General features: G+C 32.3%; 1 protein-coding gene across 1 annotated transcript in view; it reads left to right on the top strand.

The window, feature by feature from the left end:
* LOC148626028 (leucine-rich PPR motif-containing protein, mitochondrial-like) overlaps positions 1-19763 on the top strand; it is a 46346-nt gene that overhangs the window by 5361 nt on the left and 21222 nt on the right. Inside the window, exons 6-20 of the mRNA XM_088569613.1 lie at positions 1313-1399; positions 2199-2237; positions 2822-2909; positions 3488-3592; positions 5209-5379; positions 6684-6783; positions 7784-7818; positions 8310-8379; positions 9280-9422; positions 11466-11547; positions 13446-13537; positions 14765-14875; positions 15532-15636; positions 16771-16875; positions 18902-19053. Of these exons, the coding sequence (XP_088425739.1) occupies positions 1313-1399; positions 2199-2237; positions 2822-2909; positions 3488-3592; positions 5209-5379; positions 6684-6783; positions 7784-7818; positions 8310-8379; positions 9280-9422; positions 11466-11547; positions 13446-13537; positions 14765-14875; positions 15532-15636; positions 16771-16875; positions 18902-19053 (1485 nt within the window). The remainder of the gene's footprint in view (positions 1-1312; positions 1400-2198; positions 2238-2821; positions 2910-3487; positions 3593-5208; positions 5380-6683; positions 6784-7783; positions 7819-8309; positions 8380-9279; positions 9423-11465; positions 11548-13445; positions 13538-14764; positions 14876-15531; positions 15637-16770; positions 16876-18901; positions 19054-19763) is intronic.

Below are 19763 nucleotides of genomic sequence, written 5' to 3'. Positions count from 1 at the left end.
TGAATATTTATTTATCTAACATAATATTCAAAGTATTACGTAGCAATGTTCATAAAAATCAGGCTGGAGGTGATTCATGCATGTCAAAATCCACAATATTCACTCTTAGTTCTTAGTAAGAAATAGTTAAGGACTACATAACAACTTTTAGTGTGTCATTCTGTTGTTTCACATTTTGATTTGAAATGAAATCATTATCAGTGTTCTAGGATTCCTATTTCTCGTTACTTGGGGCAAGTGAAATTTGGGTCAGGGAAATTTAGGTACTTAGTTACACTTTCCCTTGGCAAGTGGAAAACTTCATATGCTGTAAGGATTTGTTTTGTTAGGAAAGCAATCCTTGACTGTATGAAAGTTGATTTTATATGGATTTTCCCTGAGGAAACCTAAATTTCTGAAAAATCATAGAACACTGGATTATGTATAAAATCATTGCCACTTGGCAAGAGTTATTTTTTCTTGATTTGGTTGATTTAACTACTTCTCCATCTAAGAATTTGGCAAAATGTATATAAGGTATGGCACATGATAAAAAAAAATGCAGAGATTTTATTGCATTAACCAATTAATTATACCTGATAACCACCAGAAATAACCATCAAAGTGTTTGTAAAATTTGCCTTTTTAAGATATAGATAGGTCAAATTTAGTTGAAATGCATTACAGAAAAATGGCAGGAAAATTTTCCTGACTCTTTCCCTATATAATATAAGCAGTCAAAAATATCTACGTCACAGATGCTTTAGGATAAACTTCAATAGCTTTTTGGTTGTTTTCTAAATGTACTGAATATATTTTAGGCTGAAATGACTTAATTGGGGAAAATAATGTGCCACCCATTGCCTGATTCTTATACTGAATGGTACTTAAGTGGAAGATGGTTGTAATTTATGTCTTTTTCTTCAAAAATACAGATCAGAATACTGAAAAGAAAATATAGCACTAATAGATAAATAAATTTTTTTTGGTGGTTTCTTTTCTAGACCTTATATCACATGTACCTTATTCTGCATCTGAATTTTTATATTGAATTCTTTATAGTGGATATATGTCTTCCCCTCACTATGGTGTTGTTTGTCTGTCTCACACTTTTTTTAAGAGCAACTCCTTGAAAACTATGACACTAAATTTCATGAAACTTTTTAGGTAGTTAGAATGTGATATGCGATGCATATTACAAGGAATTTATGATCTTTGAATTTTGTTAGAATTGTACACCTCTGAACTTTGAAACAGGGGAGAGACTAGTTTTGTTGGCAAATACAAATTTTAATTGTTCTGTTGTACATATTGTTACACCTTTGTTTTTCAGTCAGATTTTGGAGCACATGAAAGATCACAATATCCCCCTTACAGATACAGTTTTTAACCACTTGATTCGAGGACATTTTAAGATAAAGTAGGTTCTTATCTAGTAGTTGATCTGTGTAACCATGGTAACTAATAAAAAAAAAATGATTAAATGATAGTGAAGACCAAAGACATTACTTCCCTTTTCGCAAAATATCAGAATATTACAAAATCAGAACTTTATGTAAGGTGCTAAGTCGAAATATTTTAACTAATTTTAATGATTAAATTAAATCACACACCTCATCCACAAAATACATTTTTCTACTTGGTATCATGAAAAATTCAAATACCATCTGAGAGCAGTCTTCTTCATTATGTACTTGTCTGACATTACCCTTGTTGGTCTAGTTTTTAACTGAACTTTAGAATTCTGGAATCTCTTTTTTTTTTAATCTTATGGCTTGTCTCATCCTGACCACAAGTTTTGTGGTGGTAAAATTGTATGGCATGGTCTTTGTCCCTGTCGTCATCAGTAGTCATATAGCTCTCATGTTTTAGCTCGAATATTGGTACAAGTCAACCGTTTTGATAAAATTTTACAGCAGGGTTTCATACCACGAAAGGAAAGTTCGTTTTGATTTTGGGCTTCGATTGAACAAGGTTTCATACCTTAAAGATGAGACTAAGATTGATTTTGGGGTTTATGACTATAACTGCTCTGGAGTTAAGAAATAAAAGGGGCCAAAAAAACAGCATTTTTCTGTTTTAGGAACAATTGTTTGAGTAAAAGTGTATAGATCTATAAATTTCATTCCATCAAAGTCTGGTTAAGCATTTTCTTAAATGTAGTAGTTACTTCTTTGGTTTAATTGGTACTTTTAACACTTTGTTATTTTACTCAACAGAGATCCAGAAGGTGCACAGAGTATGGTTGATTTGATGAAGTAAGTATGAATTTGAAAAGAAAATCAAATTATTATTTGCTTAGGAAAATTCCTTGGCAGTCCCTTCAGGAATTCAAATTAGCACTGGTCCGCAGTCCAGGAACATCAATTTCTGATGCAGGTCCTTTTAAATATCATTTACCTTCCAAATATGAATATTGCTAGGGAGGTCCAAAGGAGATACTCCAACTTAAGGGTTTTACATGTTAAAAAAGTCCAACTCATTCTAAAGCACTCAAGGGATTTTGATGAAACTTTATAGGAAGGTTTGAAATGTAACTCAATTTGAAGTAAGGAGGGGGCATTTTGTTGGTGAGCTTGCTTTGAAAAAAGTTGTACCTATTTTACATGTAAGTTACTGTAAAAAATGAAGGTTTTTTGCAGTTTTTAGCTTACATTTTGAAAACTATAATAGATAGAAAGAAACTCCCAAAAGATGAAATGAACCTGTGATAGACCTACGAAAGTCTTTGTTGGATTGAAACAATGCAGGGTCTTTAGTAGTCTTTAGTTCAATTTGCCTAAACTTTGTTATAAAATGTTCATACCAATATTATGCTGAAATAATGATCTTGAAATTTCAGACAGTCTGGATTGGAAACAACTAGTAGTACATATGGTACATTGATAGAAGGGTACGCTGAAATGGGAGACTTGGATTCTATTAATAAGGTGTGCAGAATAAAGATTTTCTACTACTTTTGAAATAAATGATTGCTTACCTCTTGATTTATGATTTATTGATCACTGATCAAGGCTCAAGCTACTTAAGAAAAACAGAGAGACATTAGGAAGAAGTGAATGCGTACGTGCATCATTCTTGAATGCTTTTTAATAATTTTATATGTGTTATACAGTGATAGTACTTACATCTCTGGGTATTAATTTTTGTGGTTACGGGGAAAAGCACAAGTTTGTGGATTCTTGAATTCATAGTTTTGATGATTCTGTCATACAATTTAAAATAAATAATTTTTTTTGTTGGGAATCAGATTTCGTGGTATACCTTTTCAACGAAATCCACGAAAATTGGTACCACACGAACAATAGTATTTTCACAGTTTGTTTCTTACATGCGCACAATATAAGCAGGCATTTTTATATGTTTATTTTCTTTAATTGTGATGAATGTAACTTAAGATACATATGGAAGTAACTATTTTGGACAAAATGAAATCAGCCTGCTGACTGGATGGTTGTCAATCATTTTTTGTCATATATATTATTATTTTTAATAATGTTTATTGAAGGTGTTTTCTGAAGCTGAAGAAAATCAAGATATTATACAGTGTTATCATCTGGTGGATAGTATTTTCTCTGCATATGTCTCAGGCAATGATCATATTGTAGAGCAGGTATGTTGTACTGTAAATGTATTCGCAGAATAAAAAAAAAACGATGAACATTATATAGTATTTGAAATCAATTTTGCCAGTACCTTTTTTCACGCAATTACATTTAGCGAAATTTAGTACTTGTACAGTATTTTACAGGATTTTTGTGTAATGATTTAAGACCTTTTTGAAGCCAGAGAATGGCAGGTCACTTGTAAATTTGATCACTTATGAATCTGAAAAGAATCCCTGATCTTGTGTATCTCCTTGACAAGGTGACTTTCTCATTTTTACATAATGAGACCAAGCAAAAGAGATTGGAAATGAGTTAAAGGAACTAACAGTATTACGATTTGTGGGTGATATTTGGGCAGTAAGTCAGGGGTCTAAATATTCTTTCAAGTGTGGAAGGTTCTGGAATTTTTTGCAGCTTAAATGGATGGTCCACCCAAAGTAAATGAAAGGTCGTTAATAAGAGATAATATAAAGTATGTGGGTCCAGGACCTAGATAAAATGAAATTTCAGTGGTCCCACATCAGATATTGAGGGTGCTGGACCTTAGACCAGAGCTAATTTGAACTTTGTTAAGTTCATTTATATATGCCTGTCATTAGACATACATATAATTGTGTACTTCAGTCAACCAATTTTATGATAACTCAAATACTCCTCTGTCAACCCATTGTAAGATAACTTAACTTTCAACCAAACGCTTGATAATTCAAACTCACTTTTCAACAAACCCAAGCACACTTCTGTCAACCAATTGTATGATGACACCTTTTGAATGATTTTGGTTATTTTTGTCAGAATGTTTTTCTTCGATTCTCTTTTAATTTTCAGTATTATGGGATTTTCAAATGCCAACTGGGGGGATTTTTCGTGTGTTACTGGGCAGCTGTTATTTTAAACTGTGTTACTAATTTAGTAGTCAAGATTTGGCTTTATAAAGCAGCAATAGAATTTGATATTCAATATTGTACTGAAAAGTGGATTATTTAAACTGAAGTGTTTTTACCTGTGTCGCCAAAGGTGAAAGCAGGTCTAGGTGTTGGGTCCTTCTATCTGTCTATCTGTCCATCTGGCCGTCTGTAGCACTTCAGCTAGTCATCACTAAATTGAACTAATTTCAAAGTCTTAGCAAAACTTCTCTTACTTCAATACAATTTTTTATCAGATGACTTGAACTCTGATGAATTGAAATCTTGGATAACTCAATTTTTCAATCAGTCCCCTCGATAGGACTTTGAGGTTGATTAACCCTGATGTCTCCAAGTCAACTGATTAGCCATGATTGAAGTGCATTTTTACAACGATTAGCATATTATGAGAACATTTTGATTGTCTAATTTTTATGGGAATAATGCCCTTTTAAACTTAGATATTTTACTAGAATTCATCATGTATCAGCTTGTCATCACAACTTCTCATAAACTACTCAACAGAATTTCTATTTAATTGGATATTAAATTTTGATTCTCTACTTTTTTTTTGGAATTATGTTCTGTAGCTCCAAGTATCCATTTGTAGCACTTTTTTTGTCACATTTTACTCAGCAACTCTAAATCACAGCTGTAGTGTGACGCAGATCCAGACACCAATTGGTTTAGCTTGTTCTAATATTGGTTATTTTCAGATTATCCAGAGAATGAAAGATTCAGGGAAAAGCTACCATGGTCCTTTGAGAAGAACTGTTGTTAAGTTGGCATCCCATGGTCATGTCGATGCAGCATACAAGTTATTTACTGATAATTTTGATAATACAGATGTACTTAAGTCAATTCAGAGGACAGTTGTAATAAATCTTGTAAGTTTTATTTATGGTTCCTGTCACATCATTAGTGATTGAATTTAGGGATTTTGACTGGACCCGAAAAGGGGTTACTGAGGTTCTTGTTCAATTTTTATCCTGAAAAAATAAAAAAAGACCTGGCCAATTGAGTGTAATAACTCAACCATGTTGGATTCTCCCTTCAATCAGGAGGTAACTATGTCTGACAAAATAGAGGGAGAGCCGTCCATGCCAAGAAGAGTGGTTAGACAGGCCAACAGGGCTAACTATCCAGCTGATACTTCGACTCAGTACTGGAAGCAACCCTTGTATTATTCCTTTCTTGATTACTTTCCTGGTGAACTTGATAGATAATTCCGACCGTTTTCAAGGCCATAAACTTTTACCTTCCCATTTGGAATCCTTGAACAATGAGTATGTAGATAACTCTACAAACATACAGGCATGACCTGACAGAGAACGAAGACTTTTTCAGAGTGATCAAACAAAGATCTATATCCTTCTGTTTTTGTAATTATATCTGTCCTTATGATTATGCTAGTAATCACGTCAACCACTGAAAAGCCCTGTAGCACTTTACAATGACTTCAAACGATGACAACAACAACAAAACAACAACAACAGCAACAACAACATCAACAACAACAATAAACACATATCTCCATTCAACTATGGTACTAGATAGATTTTCAGCATTGGCCATGATACACTTGCAGAGATAGTTTTATATTCATTTGCTTTGATAGAAAATAGTTATATGGACTATGTTTATTAAATGTAATTACCAGATTTTGGTCTCATTGAATTAAACACAACATAAAATCTTTTGTATTACACATACTTTTCACTTGCCAGTTTGCTCACAAGTTTCAAACAGTGTCCCTTTAATTGAATAAAACTAAATTTTCATACCCATAATTCTTGAAACAGATATTTATTTCTCTCCAATATTAACTTTCTGTTTAACAGAACTTTGAAGATTTGGGGATAACCTTAACCTTTAAATTTGCCATCCACCATCATAACTGACAGTTATTCAAACTTTAAAGACAGTGTCCAAAAGATCACACAGGTGTTCTGTGGTAGTTAAGTAGGGCAGATTTCTACCTAGAGAGCTACTTAAATTACTCGCTAGCCTACCTAGATTTGTATATAAATTGGAACTGGTCTATTTCAACTAGCTGTAATATCTTAGCTATGCCCTTGAAAATTTTTACATGTATAATTGAAGAAATATGATGGTCCAATTTTGGTGGAGTATGATTATACCTGCAATGTAAAACTTCTTTTTTAAAGGCTTTGAAAATATTTTTTTTCAGGATACCGAAAAATATGGTGACAAACTTAAGACTTTGATAGATGACAGCCGAGACACATGTCAGAGTTTGTTAAAAATTGCTAGCAATGAAGGGAGGGTTGGTATGTATCAGATATATCGACATTGTTAAGTGTAAGTATTTGTAAGAATCAGGCAAAATGGGAAAAATCAGAAACATGCATCTCAAAACCCCACTGATCTGACAATGTAATATCACTTAAGGATACTTTCTCTATTTGGAAAGACCATTATTTGATCTCTGCATCACTGGCTGTGTACAGAAATTTTTTAATAGAGTCTTTTTGACAGAGTTGTCTTACCTTGAAATGTTCATTTTCATTGAATTTCAATGAAATTGTAACTCAATGGTCCAGAGTGATGTGGCAAATATTGTCTGTTTTCCTTGATTCTGATGGTGCAAATAGTCAAATTACACTATCAAAAAGATTTATTTTTTTCATACCATGTTTCACCTACTGCCTGATTCTTACAGTGACTGACACTTGACTGTTTGTATACTTGATCGGTAAGAGTAATGTAAGGAAACAAAGATAAAGACTAGTCAGAGACCAAGATAATATGTACAAAGAAGAGTAGATGAACAACCCGGATTTCACTATATTAAAAAATTATTGAAGGCATTTGCATTGTGATTTTGTTGGTTTTTTTTGCATAATTTGTACAATGATGTGGAAAATCATGCTTTAGTAATGAAATTTAATACATGATTTCTGAGATTGTCCAGAATAACCGTATCTGGACCAGAATTAATTTACTGATCATCTGACTTTTAAGTTTTGTTAAGCATCAAAATTGGGTATCCCAGGTAACACTGGTAATATTTTGTTAACATAAGAAAATGTTATAAAATGGCAACTTTGAAATGGAAGGAAAAAAAGCAGTGTTGACACCCCTTCAAAGGTGTGCTGTGCAACATTGCAATACAGATGGTAGAAAGAAAACTAACCTTGAAAAATATTAACTAAGCCTATCAAAACATTACCAGTAGTGTCTTTTCCTACCTCCATCACTTGTTGAAATAATGATATGATTAATTGTATTGTTTGATGTACTACTGTGTTAATATTGCAACATTTTTAGATTGGATTGTTATGTTGCTACAGACATACAGAGAGGTAGGATTTCATTTACATGCATTTTCTGTAATAGATTGAAACTCTTTATTCATATAATAAGTAAAATATGAACACCTGAATTTGAAAAAAAAAACTGTGGATATGACACAGGTTGAAATATTTGAATAATTCTGGAATTTTGACTCTGTACCTTAAATCATGTCACATGCAGGATACAGTATTGTCATCTACAGTGAAATTTGTTTAAGCCAAATGCTTTTGGTTTAGTTTAGACAGGTGTTAAGATAACCAAAGTAGAAAATATGTTTAAAATTGATATAAAGGGACTTTAAGTGAAGCCTAGTTTAGACAGGCTGATTCATGTTTGGTTTAGCCTGTGTTTTTAGATCATTTAGGGTTCTGTTTAGACAGGTTTTTGGAATTTTCGGGGTTTGGTGTAAACATGTTCCACTGTATAAAAGTAATTCCATTGTCGACTTAAAATTTGAATTACTTGTATAGTTTATTTATATCAACATTGAATTTTGCAGCATTTATCAAAGCCTGTGTCCAGCTTGTTCAATGTTATATTGGAGTTGGTCAAAACTGGAGATGCAGATGGTATGTATTTATTGTCCCCTGCTGCAATGTGGAAGGGGACGTAGAAATAATGGTGTGTGTGTGTTTGTGTCCGTCACACTTTACTTTGTGGACACAACTGCTCAGAAACGGCTCAACAGATTTTGTTAAATTTTGTAGGATTGTTATTTACCATATGTAGTTGATCATATTGCACTATTACTTTGATTTTACAAATTTTGCAGGAGTTATGGGACTTTAAAACTTTATCTTTTTGTGGTGAAAGGGGGGCATGTGGCTATGTGTAACAATCTTGTACTATAGATAAAATTTCTGTGTTAATGTTTGTTCAATGATGAACTTTTCTTCTGTCTTCTATTAACTCTGTCAACTGTGAAATCATTATACCCCACTTCAATGAAATCACCTTTTTCATCCATCTGTCATTCTCTCAAATTTTTTCACAAAAATCTTGGCTCCCACCGGACTGATTTATTTCAAATTCAGTATGTGGCTTCATATAGATGCGGCAAATGTTGTAAGCTATTTTGGTTACTGTACAAAATTAACTTACTGTGTGTTGGAACACCTAGTAGCATGACAACACATGCATCTTCAAGATATTCACTTTGTAAAAAATCACTCATTTTACGTTTGCATTTTCTATGCATATATTATTGATAAAAACCTGATTTTCTGTGGTTTCTTACATTCTCAAGTAAATGAAGATGGGAACAGTAATGAAAATTTAGTTCTGAATAAAAAATTGTATTCATCAGTAAACGAATATTTTTTTTTAGAAGTTTCAACATTTTCGGAACCACTAGTGATGCAACCATGTTATAGATGTTTTACAACAAAGATGCATTTAACTTAAACAATTTTTTGGTTTTTAATTTGCATAATTTGAATTATAGTTGTAGTTAACTGAATGAATTTCAGAGCTATTGAAGTTAGAATCTGCAACAACACATGATGATGGATCTGCAGACCAGTACTTAATGAGAAAATTTGTCCCCAAATTTGTTGTGCCTGTATTAGCCAAGAGTGATCAACCTATTGATAGACTTTGTGCTAATCTCAAGGTAAAAGAGCAAGTATATATTCTATACCCCCTGCTTACAAGCAGGAGCTATTTAGTAATCCTACTCTCTGTCCCTCTGTTGTTCTGTTCCTAGTTTCTATTAGAAGCTTTTTCTGAAACTTGTGAATTAGAATGAATAAAAAACGTGCAAACTTTCTTCATTAGATGATGCCATTGTGGCCTCATATTTTTCATTACCATCTGAATTACTTATTGGGTTTCCTGATACAGAACAAGGACTTGCCAACCAAGAGGGGAGGATTTTTTAATCCACAACACCTCTGAAACTGCTGAATGGAATTTGATGAAACTTGTACACATTCTTCATCATAGGATGTAACTGTGCACTTTGTATTTTTTATTTCCATCTGAGTCACTTTTAGGGTTTCTTTAATGGTTTCTGTTGAGAGGAACATGAGTATCACTTTTAAATTGAAAGTTAATTTGCCCTTTAGCATTTTTAGAACTTAGCTTGATAATGAAGTATATGTGTATGGATCACTATGCAATTGTTTCACACCAAAGTAAAGTTAAAACTGTTCTTTTTTGTTTGGGGGATGTTGTTACAGAATTCATGAATAAAGAAGTGACCACAAGGGGCCAAAAACAATTTTCTTCTGGTTTCAGGTCAATGACATTTATAAAATTAAACAAATCCATGCAATTGAACTATTAGGTTCAACAATGCAAAAGCAAGGTTTTGTTGATAGAGGACCCAACCTTTAGGAATAAAGGACAAATTAAGAGGTGTATCAAGTTTGATGTTGCATCCATACTTCACTCAATTGTTCAGGCTTTGACCTCTGCAGTTGTATCACGTCATGCTCTGTGAAGGACTTTTAACAGTAGTTTGTTCTAGAAAACTTTAAAGCATTTTGTGCATATACAAAGAACAAAGTGATCAATATGTTCCATTTGCTGAAATGACATTTTGAAAAATATGAAAATTGGCTATGTTCAGACCTGTTTTGCCATGACAAGAAAGAAGATATTATCCAAATATATGCATTGATGTGTAGAAACACGTCTCCACTGATCAAAAATAAGAATATGTTACCTATGTTTGTTTTTTGCTCATCTGGACCCGAAATGCCCCGCCCACCCCCCATAAAGACTTTTCTTCTGCTAAAGCCATATTAACACAAGTCATGTAAAAATCAGTAGTACCCATATTAAATGATTTTCACTAACCAGATCACAATATTATTATTTTTTAATATGACCTGCAAACAAAAACATGTATAAATAGGTGTTGACTTAGAATCACAGTAGTACCTGTATCAGCGAGATATTATGTCTTACTTTACAGTACTCCTTGTGTGATATTGTGGTTATTTGTCTAAGTATTGGCTAACTTTAAACTTCCAAATAATCATACTGGATGTCAAATGAAAGTGGGAAAATTTTGATTGCCTAGCTTTACAGATGATCAAGGTGACCTTACATTGTCTTGTCAATGGATACAAAGAGTGTATTGATTGACCTGTTTTACAGCATAATAGAAGGCATGACCAATTCTTTTGAATTGTCTTTTTTGGATTTTTTTTCCCTTCTCTTTTCACCATTTATTTTTGGAATAGTGGCAACAAATTACCTTTCTTGGCTAAAAAGAAATTACCACAAAAGATCAGTGGCTGGTTCTAAGCTTCATTCATTAGTTAAATAACTATCAGTTAAATGCACGATAAAATTATGGTACTAAAAGAATATCATTGTTTTAAATGTAAAAAGAATTGCATTGTCGAACAAGATAAGATGCACATTGCTATTCATGATTATTTGTAAGGCAGTGAAATCCTTTATGGGGCTAGGCATATAAAGATTACACTGCCTTACAAATGATCAAAACTGATGCAGATGTAGAACGCAGATGTGCACCATATAACTTGTACTGTAGTTATTTTCCTAATCAATGAAAGTCAATTACAGGGGGAAAAAATCATTTCAAGTTGGTTACAGGGAAAAAAAATCATTGAAATTTGGTTACAGGGGGAAGTTGTAATGGTTAAAACTCATTCTGTTGATAATTTTCTTTGCTTTTTAGGATAAAGGTTATGAAGTACTAGCTTCAACACTTGAAAATACCTGGCTTTTTAACAATGATACAGACAAGGCAATTGAACATGGTAAATAATACATAATGTAAATTCAGAAATTATTGTGAAAAATGCAACTGACTGAAATTCAGTTATAAAAACTCACATAATAGGTATTTTATACCCCCACTCAATGAGTGGGTGGTATATTGGAATCACTTTGTCCACCGCCATTTCTTCATTCTGTCGGTCCAAATTTCATCACAATTATCTTGGCTCCCAATGGATAGGTTGATTTTAAATTGATGTGTGGCTTTATAAATGTGGGGCATACATTGTAGGCGAGTTTTTGTGCTCTCTGCTATCAACTTCCTGTAAGATAAAGGTATACCTACATATAGCATGACAATGCATGGAACTTCATGAATTATATCATTGATATGGGATATTTCTCAGAACTGTAAAACAAATTTGGCATTTTCATTTGAAATCACAAAATTGCAACCATTAATGCACAAATACTTAAATTTGCATGGTGAAAGTTGTTTTTTATGACGTAAGTGTGGCTTTTTATATAATTGCAAAAAAAGTTGTGGTCATGTAAAGGTATGGTACTATGGTCTGTGTGTTTTTTCCATAGACACTTGGTTTTGTGCGATAACTTGAATCTTTATTAAACTTTATAACAAGGTTTTAAACCACATAAGCATTTCGTATAACTCCAGTAAAAGTGAAGGAATGTCTATGATATTGTTCCAAAATATTCTTTACCACATTGGTGTGACTGGTATTATTTTTTGGGGTTTAGACTTCAACAAATATATATTTGGGGCCAAAAATGGGACAGAAACATGCTTTTTCCTGGTGTCCTGACAATAATTTGACTCTTAGTGAATGGTCAGCTTTAAAATTATATTTTGCCTTCAAAGGAAGGCTAGGATTGATTTTGGGGGTTTTGTCTTGAATTTTTTTTAATATGGGGCCAAAAAAGGGGTCCTGAGTCAAGGATTTTCCTAATATCAATTAAAGTGGATGGATCTCATATAATTTTTTCTACAAGTGCCAAACTACAAAAGGAAGTCTGGGATTGATTTTTGGGTTGTGATTTGAGCCAGGTTGGACAAAGGGGCTAAAACAAATATTAATTTGATTTCTGGATAATAACTTGTGTAAATGAATGGCTAGAAATTGTACTACAAGGTGCAATACCCCCCCCCCCCCAAAAAATAATTAATACAAAAGGTTGATCGTGAATCTGATTTTGATTACTCTGATGTCTTTCTTTTGGAATTCTGTTATATATGTTCTTTTGTTCAGGGTAGACTAACCTTATGGAGGTAAAGGAGTTAAAATTGGGCCACCCACACACACAAAAATGAAAATCTCTACCTGTGTTTTTAGTAAAATTTCTAATATCTCTATTGTTTTTTTGATTAATATAGGTCCAAAGGGGCCACACCCAAATAAGTATGATTTTTAATTGGATACCTCATTAAAATTCCTGCCCATGCTTTTCTATCAAAGACACATCTCTCAAGCTTTTTTTTGTTACAGGTATTGAAGGCAAAGGTTTTTGATTAACACCCTTAAAGAAGAACTCTTTGCATCTTTATATGAATTTCAAATTGTGTGCTAAATTATATCCAAACCAATGGTTGTGTCCATAATGAACTGTAAGTCCCTGTGCTTAAGTGTGTCAGAAAACTAATATTGTGTCCATACTTGTCCGAAGTGAACAGAGTTCAACCTGCTGCAGTTATTTCATGCTGTGCTCAGCAAAGCTCTCATTTGTTATAATATCACATACAGGTAAGTTTTTCATAAGTTATTTATAACACCTGTATAGTACTGTAAAATACAAATTAACAAAAAGTTTGGTCATACATACATGTACATTAAAATTCAAGCTGCAAGTTGAACTGAACTATTTATTCTATTGACCTTCCTGCACTGAACAACATTGATTTGACTATTACCATTTTTTTTAGGAAAGAATAATCCAATGATATTGAATAATGCAGTATGTGATGCTATAAGCCGTAATGCAGATTTTAAAAATCAGTGGGAAGGAATCCTTCAGGTAGGAAAATTAGTCTGCTAAATAATTAAGCGTCAGTCTATGTAAGACTCAGGCAATGGATGAAAACCCACAATTTTGGAAGTTTAATTTAACTATTTAGTCCATCAGAATCAGGGAAAAAAGACAAAATTTTCCATATCACATTAGTAATTCCATAGAAATGCACTAAAAATGAACATTTCAAGTGCAGATAACTCTGTTAAAAACCTCATTTTTTTAACATTCTAAAAATCCAGAGATGCAGAGATCAAATAATGGACCTTTCTATCCTTGAGTGAAACTATATTATCAGATCTATGGGGTTTTGACATGGATGTTTTATTTTCCTCATTTTGCCTGGTTCTTACAAAAACTTCTATTTAAGAGAGCAATCATAGAAGGCCTAGGCAGTGGGTGGCACTTGTCAAATTTTGTTTCCAAAATTACTTCATCAATTAGAAATCACAAACTGGTATTTTCTGAAAAAAAAAGTGATAATTTGTAATTTACTGAAATGGTAAGAATGAAATAAATAAGATGATATGATATAATGGGAAATAACTCTTTATTATGGTCATGATTTAGGTGTTTTGTTAGGAAACTAATATGTTTTGTACCCATTTGATATAGAAAAATTCCTGTTTTCTCTGACATCAAAACTTGTTTTACAGTACATAAGTAGAAAAAAAAGTGGGATAAAATTTACTCTGTGCTGTCCATTTCACATGCTTTGGTTTGAGTCTATATGGACAGTCTTTTGATAACTTCTCAGAACATGGAACATTTATTTTGCTTATTAACATACATAATAATACAGAGATTCCAGGTTTGAACTAAACCCGGGATAAACTAGAAATCTGTGCAAACCAGATTTTGTCTAAAGTTTTCATACATTTTGAACCTGTATAAACTTCACACTCTCCTTAACCAAACAAATTCTTAAGTGGGTTCCATGCAGGCATGTTTCACAACACTTGATTTGAATTACCCTGAAAAATATAGTGAAAATAAGATTGATGTGAGAGTTGTATGCATATGCACCACAGAATTTTGGAAAAATTGTAAATCGCCCTAGATTTTATAGAAATAAAAAATAAGTGTTAAAAACAGATTGATTAGTGAATTCCAATTGAAGTCAATATTTATAGAATTTTTATGATTTTCTATTCAGCAAATTTTACTACTGAACTTTTATTTTGCACTTTTCCCAGCAATGCATATGGTTAAATTAATACCCACTTATTTCAGGTTCTGAAGAAATCACCCAGATACTATTCTTCTAAAACCTTTCTGTTGGAAAAAGTACTGAAAGAAAATCCAGAGAAAGCAATTGATATAGTGAAATATTGTAAATCTGAGGTAGGTAAAATATAACATTGTCTGTTAATGATGACTAAGTGAAAGGGTGAAGTTCTGATTTTGGAGGACAACTAGCACTTTTCTTGTAGGTTTCAAATGAATGAAATACTGGTTGGCAGGTTATTGAGGCAGATGTATAATTACTGTCCAGGTGGTGGGGGACTCCAAAGGGAGATAATCCAACTCACAGAGTTTTACATGTTAAAACCTCTTAGATACAACTCCTCCTAAATCATTCAAGGGATTTTGATGAATTTCATTAGAACATTGGGCATCATATGTAGATGTACGTGGATGAATACTGTTACATGTATATATATATGCATAACACATTTTTAGTGGACTTCTATGATAGTACTTCTATTCGTGGAGGAATGTTGGCTTGTAGATTTTTGGATTTGGTGATTTGACATTTCCATCATAAAAATGAATGGGAAATTTCCATTTTGCTGGGAACCAAATTTCATGATTTGCCAAACACATGAAAACCATGAAAATTGGCTACCCACAAACAATAATACTTCTACTGTAATATTATATGATATTTTATTTATTTATTTTCTCTCTCATCTGTTGTTGTTTTTTCATATTTTTAATCGTTACATGTTTCAGAATTTCATAAAAACTATATCAACATCTTTAACTGCATATTTCAGAAAATAAACTTAGACACTGTTGCAAAAGATACTCTGAAAGAACTTGGTCAATTGGATGAAGCTTTCAAAGAAGGAATATTTAAAGTAACACAATCTCCGAGAATGGTGAGAATACAACCTTTCTTGACATTTTGTTTTCTATGAAATAGTGTTATTTAATATTTTCAGTTTCTACCTGTTGTATGATTATTAAATGATTGATAGTGTGCATTGGTTTTTATAGCAATTTGAAAAAGATTGGTACCTATTTCAATACAAATTTATTTAGGTTACTGTTTATAGCAATTTGATATAGAGTGGTACCAATTTCAGTACAAATTTAGTTACACTACTGAATGACTTAAGTAGCTTTCTAGGTAGAAATCTGCCCTACATTACACCAATATATTTTATTTTCATTACCACCTGCTTGCTTTATCTTTAGGACATTGTATTTCATGTCATAACAGCTGTTATGATGATCTTGTCATAACTGACCTGGTAATTGACAGACAGACAATATCAACTCTTTGTGTTGCCAAAATTTTTTACATATGGGTGTGATTTGAAAATTCTTTTGTGTAGTGCTAAGGGTGCTTTTAGATATCAATTAAGAAAATTTCTTATTTCCTCTAAGAATGAACTTTTGTGCAACATCTTGATTTCTGAAATTCAGATGAAAATTTGACAGTGTCTTTGCCAAACAGTGAATATTTGAATATTTCCTTAGATCTTGTTGACAGCTATTTTTCTCATGACTAGGTATTTGAAAATATTGTTCAAAACGTTTGGGGTGATTGTAACATCATCAGACCTTCTTTAGAGTATTGAATAAAAATGACATCACCCACCAGCATTTTGTAGTCTCACTACTAGATTGTTTGCTAAAAATACATTAAAATGATAAAAAAAAATGCATAATTAAATTACCCATAAACAGAATAATACCTATTTTTGATTTTGTTACTGAAATTATTGTGTGGAATGTCTTGACTTGTGCTTACATGATTATCAATCTATGACATCACCAATAGTGTTAATAGAACAACGTTGAAAAAGTCACATTGACCAGTTTGGTTTTATAGAAAATGACACACAATCACACAACAACCAATCGCAGATGAGAATTTTTCATATCACTAGTAGTTATCACATTGTCCATGGTGTGATATCAGAAATATCTAGCTGTCCTGCAAGTAGATAAATGACCAATTCATAGAGAAATATTTATGGTATACACAAAGGTATTTTCTTTTGCAGGACTTTGCTACACTATCTGTTGAGGAGTTGCAGTCTTTTGTGAGAAAAAATCCAAATAGCATTGCACCAAGGATCAAGTTGCTTGGGAAACTTCTTTTTGAAAAGGTAAGTTACAGGGTATAAAGAGAATGATAGAAAGAATGGTTTTGAAAAATCATTGGAGATCAGTTTTAAAAAAGATTTGAATACCATATTTGAGGATTTTTTTTTTTTCCTACAAGATAAATTAGGTTATAGTATGCTTAATTTTTATACCCATGCAACAAAGTTGCAGAGGATGTTTTTTAATCTTCAATCTATCCATCAGTCATTTTTTGCCAAAGCAACTTTTTTTCCAACTACTGTATAGAATTTCACAAAACTTGGTAAGTAGTAAGGACGCAATATGAAATAGTGCATATTACCAGGAAAAAATCGATCCCTCAAATCTTGTGTGAATTGGTCACTTTGAATCTAGTTTTCTGAAGTCCACAACTGAAACATCTTGTAATTGCTACTCCTAATACAGTCTGAATAGGATTTTACAAAACTTGGTATGTAATAAGCACACTATATGTAGATCTGTGTATTACCAGGAAATTCTGATCCCTTGCACTTGTTGAAGTTTAAATCTTAAACTGACTTCTCTTTGGGTATGTGTGTGGAGTATGTGAGCATGCTCTGACATTAAAGTCTTTCTTTTTATGGGCTGTCGTAAGAACTACAGTGCAGGAGTTAGAGGCATATTATTTTTCACTCAACCATTCACAAAATTAACTAGTTAAAAACGCTTTCACAAGTAAAATAAATTTTAAGCTCTTCAACCACTACCTATTAAGTTCAGATTAAAAGAGTGCCCTTGATGTAACATATTTTCCAAACTATTCCTCCAATCAACTAGTGGGTGGTATATTGGAATCACAATGTTGTCTGTTATTCTGTCCGTCCGTCCAAATTTTCATTGCAATTATTTACTACCAATGGATGGATTTAATTCAAATTTGCTATGTAGCTTCATATAGACTTTCGTTTTGTTGGACTTTTTTTATTCACAAAAATTTTGGCTCCCAATGCATGGATTAATTTCAATTTTGGTGTGTGTCTTTATATAGATAGGCACATGTTGTAAGCAATTTTGGTTTCTGCAGAATTCCTTGAAAATGAAAGAAATTAAACCCCATTTAAGGTTCAGGTTTATGCTTTTCCCTGAGAATGCTTAACTTTGAAAAGTGCCAAAATTAGAATCTTAAAGTACATTTTCAGGCAGTTCCTCAAGTTCCAGCAGAAAAAAGCTATTTTCTACAACCATCCTCAAGTCATTTAAACACAGACACATATACTGTCCCCCAACAGTTACTGCATGATAACTTGAGAAGGGATCAATTTTTTTTTTTGAAAATTTGCACTGTGTATAACTATAAAAAAACTGGTTTAGTTAAATTTTCAGGAAAATCCAAAATATAGTTTTCAAGGCCATTTTTGTCAATTAAGACATGAGAGTGGCTGAAATTGACCTAGGCCTTACATGAAATCTTCATTGTCAAGCAGATATATTTTACTGTAGCATTCACAAGCATCCGCGATCAAGTTTTTCGGCACGAACGATGGTCAATGAGTAGGAGTGAAACGTGAAATGGAAACGATCAAAAAGAAACTTAAAATTCATTGTTTATTAAACCAGTATGCAAGAGAAATTTCGTCTCTTTCATTTCCTTTAGAAGTCTGTATAATAAGTTCGAACCATTTGATGACTTGTTAACATTTTGCCATCCCCCTTTTTTTGCCATTATGTGATGGGGTATCACTTAATATTCCATAAATGCCCTTTTTTCATTACCATTTTCTTGTCAGAAAAAGCTTGCTTGTCAAGATTTTATTATTTGGTATTGTTCAATAAATTTTACTGGTCTGATTTTTTTCCACTCTTTCAAATCTTGATTAAAATATTATTTCATGTGGGATTATTTGAATCATCGACTGCCAAGCAATCAACATCAATGATCTCACTTTACCATGCTAGTTTATACAAAATGGCCTACCAGGTATGTTGCCCAAAAGAACCAACCAATCAGAAAACTCATTACAAATCAAATTAAATTATTTTACCATAAAAGTAGAAAATGCTATAGACAAAATTACCTTCTATTTTTAGAAAGTTGAAGAAGCTATTGAGGTATTGAAATCCTTGGATGACCTACATAAAGACACAACACTTCCTAGCTTTTTTGCTAATGTTGATGGACTCAAAATCTACTCGCTGCATAGAAAAGATCTTCAGCAAGCATTGAAATATTTATCAAATATGTAATTATCATTATAGTGATCAGAATCTAGTCTGGGTTTCCTAAAAAAATCTCAAGTTGAAATTTCCTTTAATGCTAAATTTTTCATCAAATTAACTGAGTGGTGGAAGTTTGAGTTGAGGAAATTGAAATTTTCCTCAAATCTTTCCTTAACTCAAGTTTTTAACAATCAAATCCCTTGAAAATTAAATTTGAGAAAAAAAATTTCTGAAATGCAATAAGAATTATTTCTGGAATGATATACTTAAGTTTTTGGAGATGAAAATAAAATTCTTCAGGTTAAAACCTTGATTCTTGAAAATGCAAAGCAGTGAGAAAAATCAATTTAAAAATTTCAAGTTCTAAAGCATTGCATAACAAAAAAATAATTATAGATTATTACTTAGTATCCCCCTTGATATCAGCATGAGAGCCATATTATGCATGAAATGTTATTGAGGGCTTATACTTTGATGATATGGAAATGCCATGTAGTAATGTATTAATGTAGTAATTCAATATGTATGAATTTATATAGAAATGCGCATTAGTTTTAAGCAACTGCTCATCACAGCAGCTTGAAATTTTCACACAGTCTTCAAGTAGGTATGCCATATGGTGAGATCTAATTTAATAATATTTGTTTACCAGGCCTTTTTTTATTTTCCCTATATTGTGTAGGGATGATTTTTTTCCACTTTTTAACAGAATTCCGCTAATTGAAAACTGGAT

The sequence above is a fragment of the Perna viridis genome, chromosome 2, assembly GCF_037379345.1.
Source record: "Perna viridis isolate PV_CMFRI_1.1 ecotype Kerala chromosome 2, ASM3737934v1, whole genome shotgun sequence".
NCBI lineage: Eukaryota > Metazoa > Mollusca > Bivalvia > Mytilida > Mytilidae > Perna > Perna viridis.
This window is presented reverse-complemented; position numbering and strand designations above follow the sequence as displayed.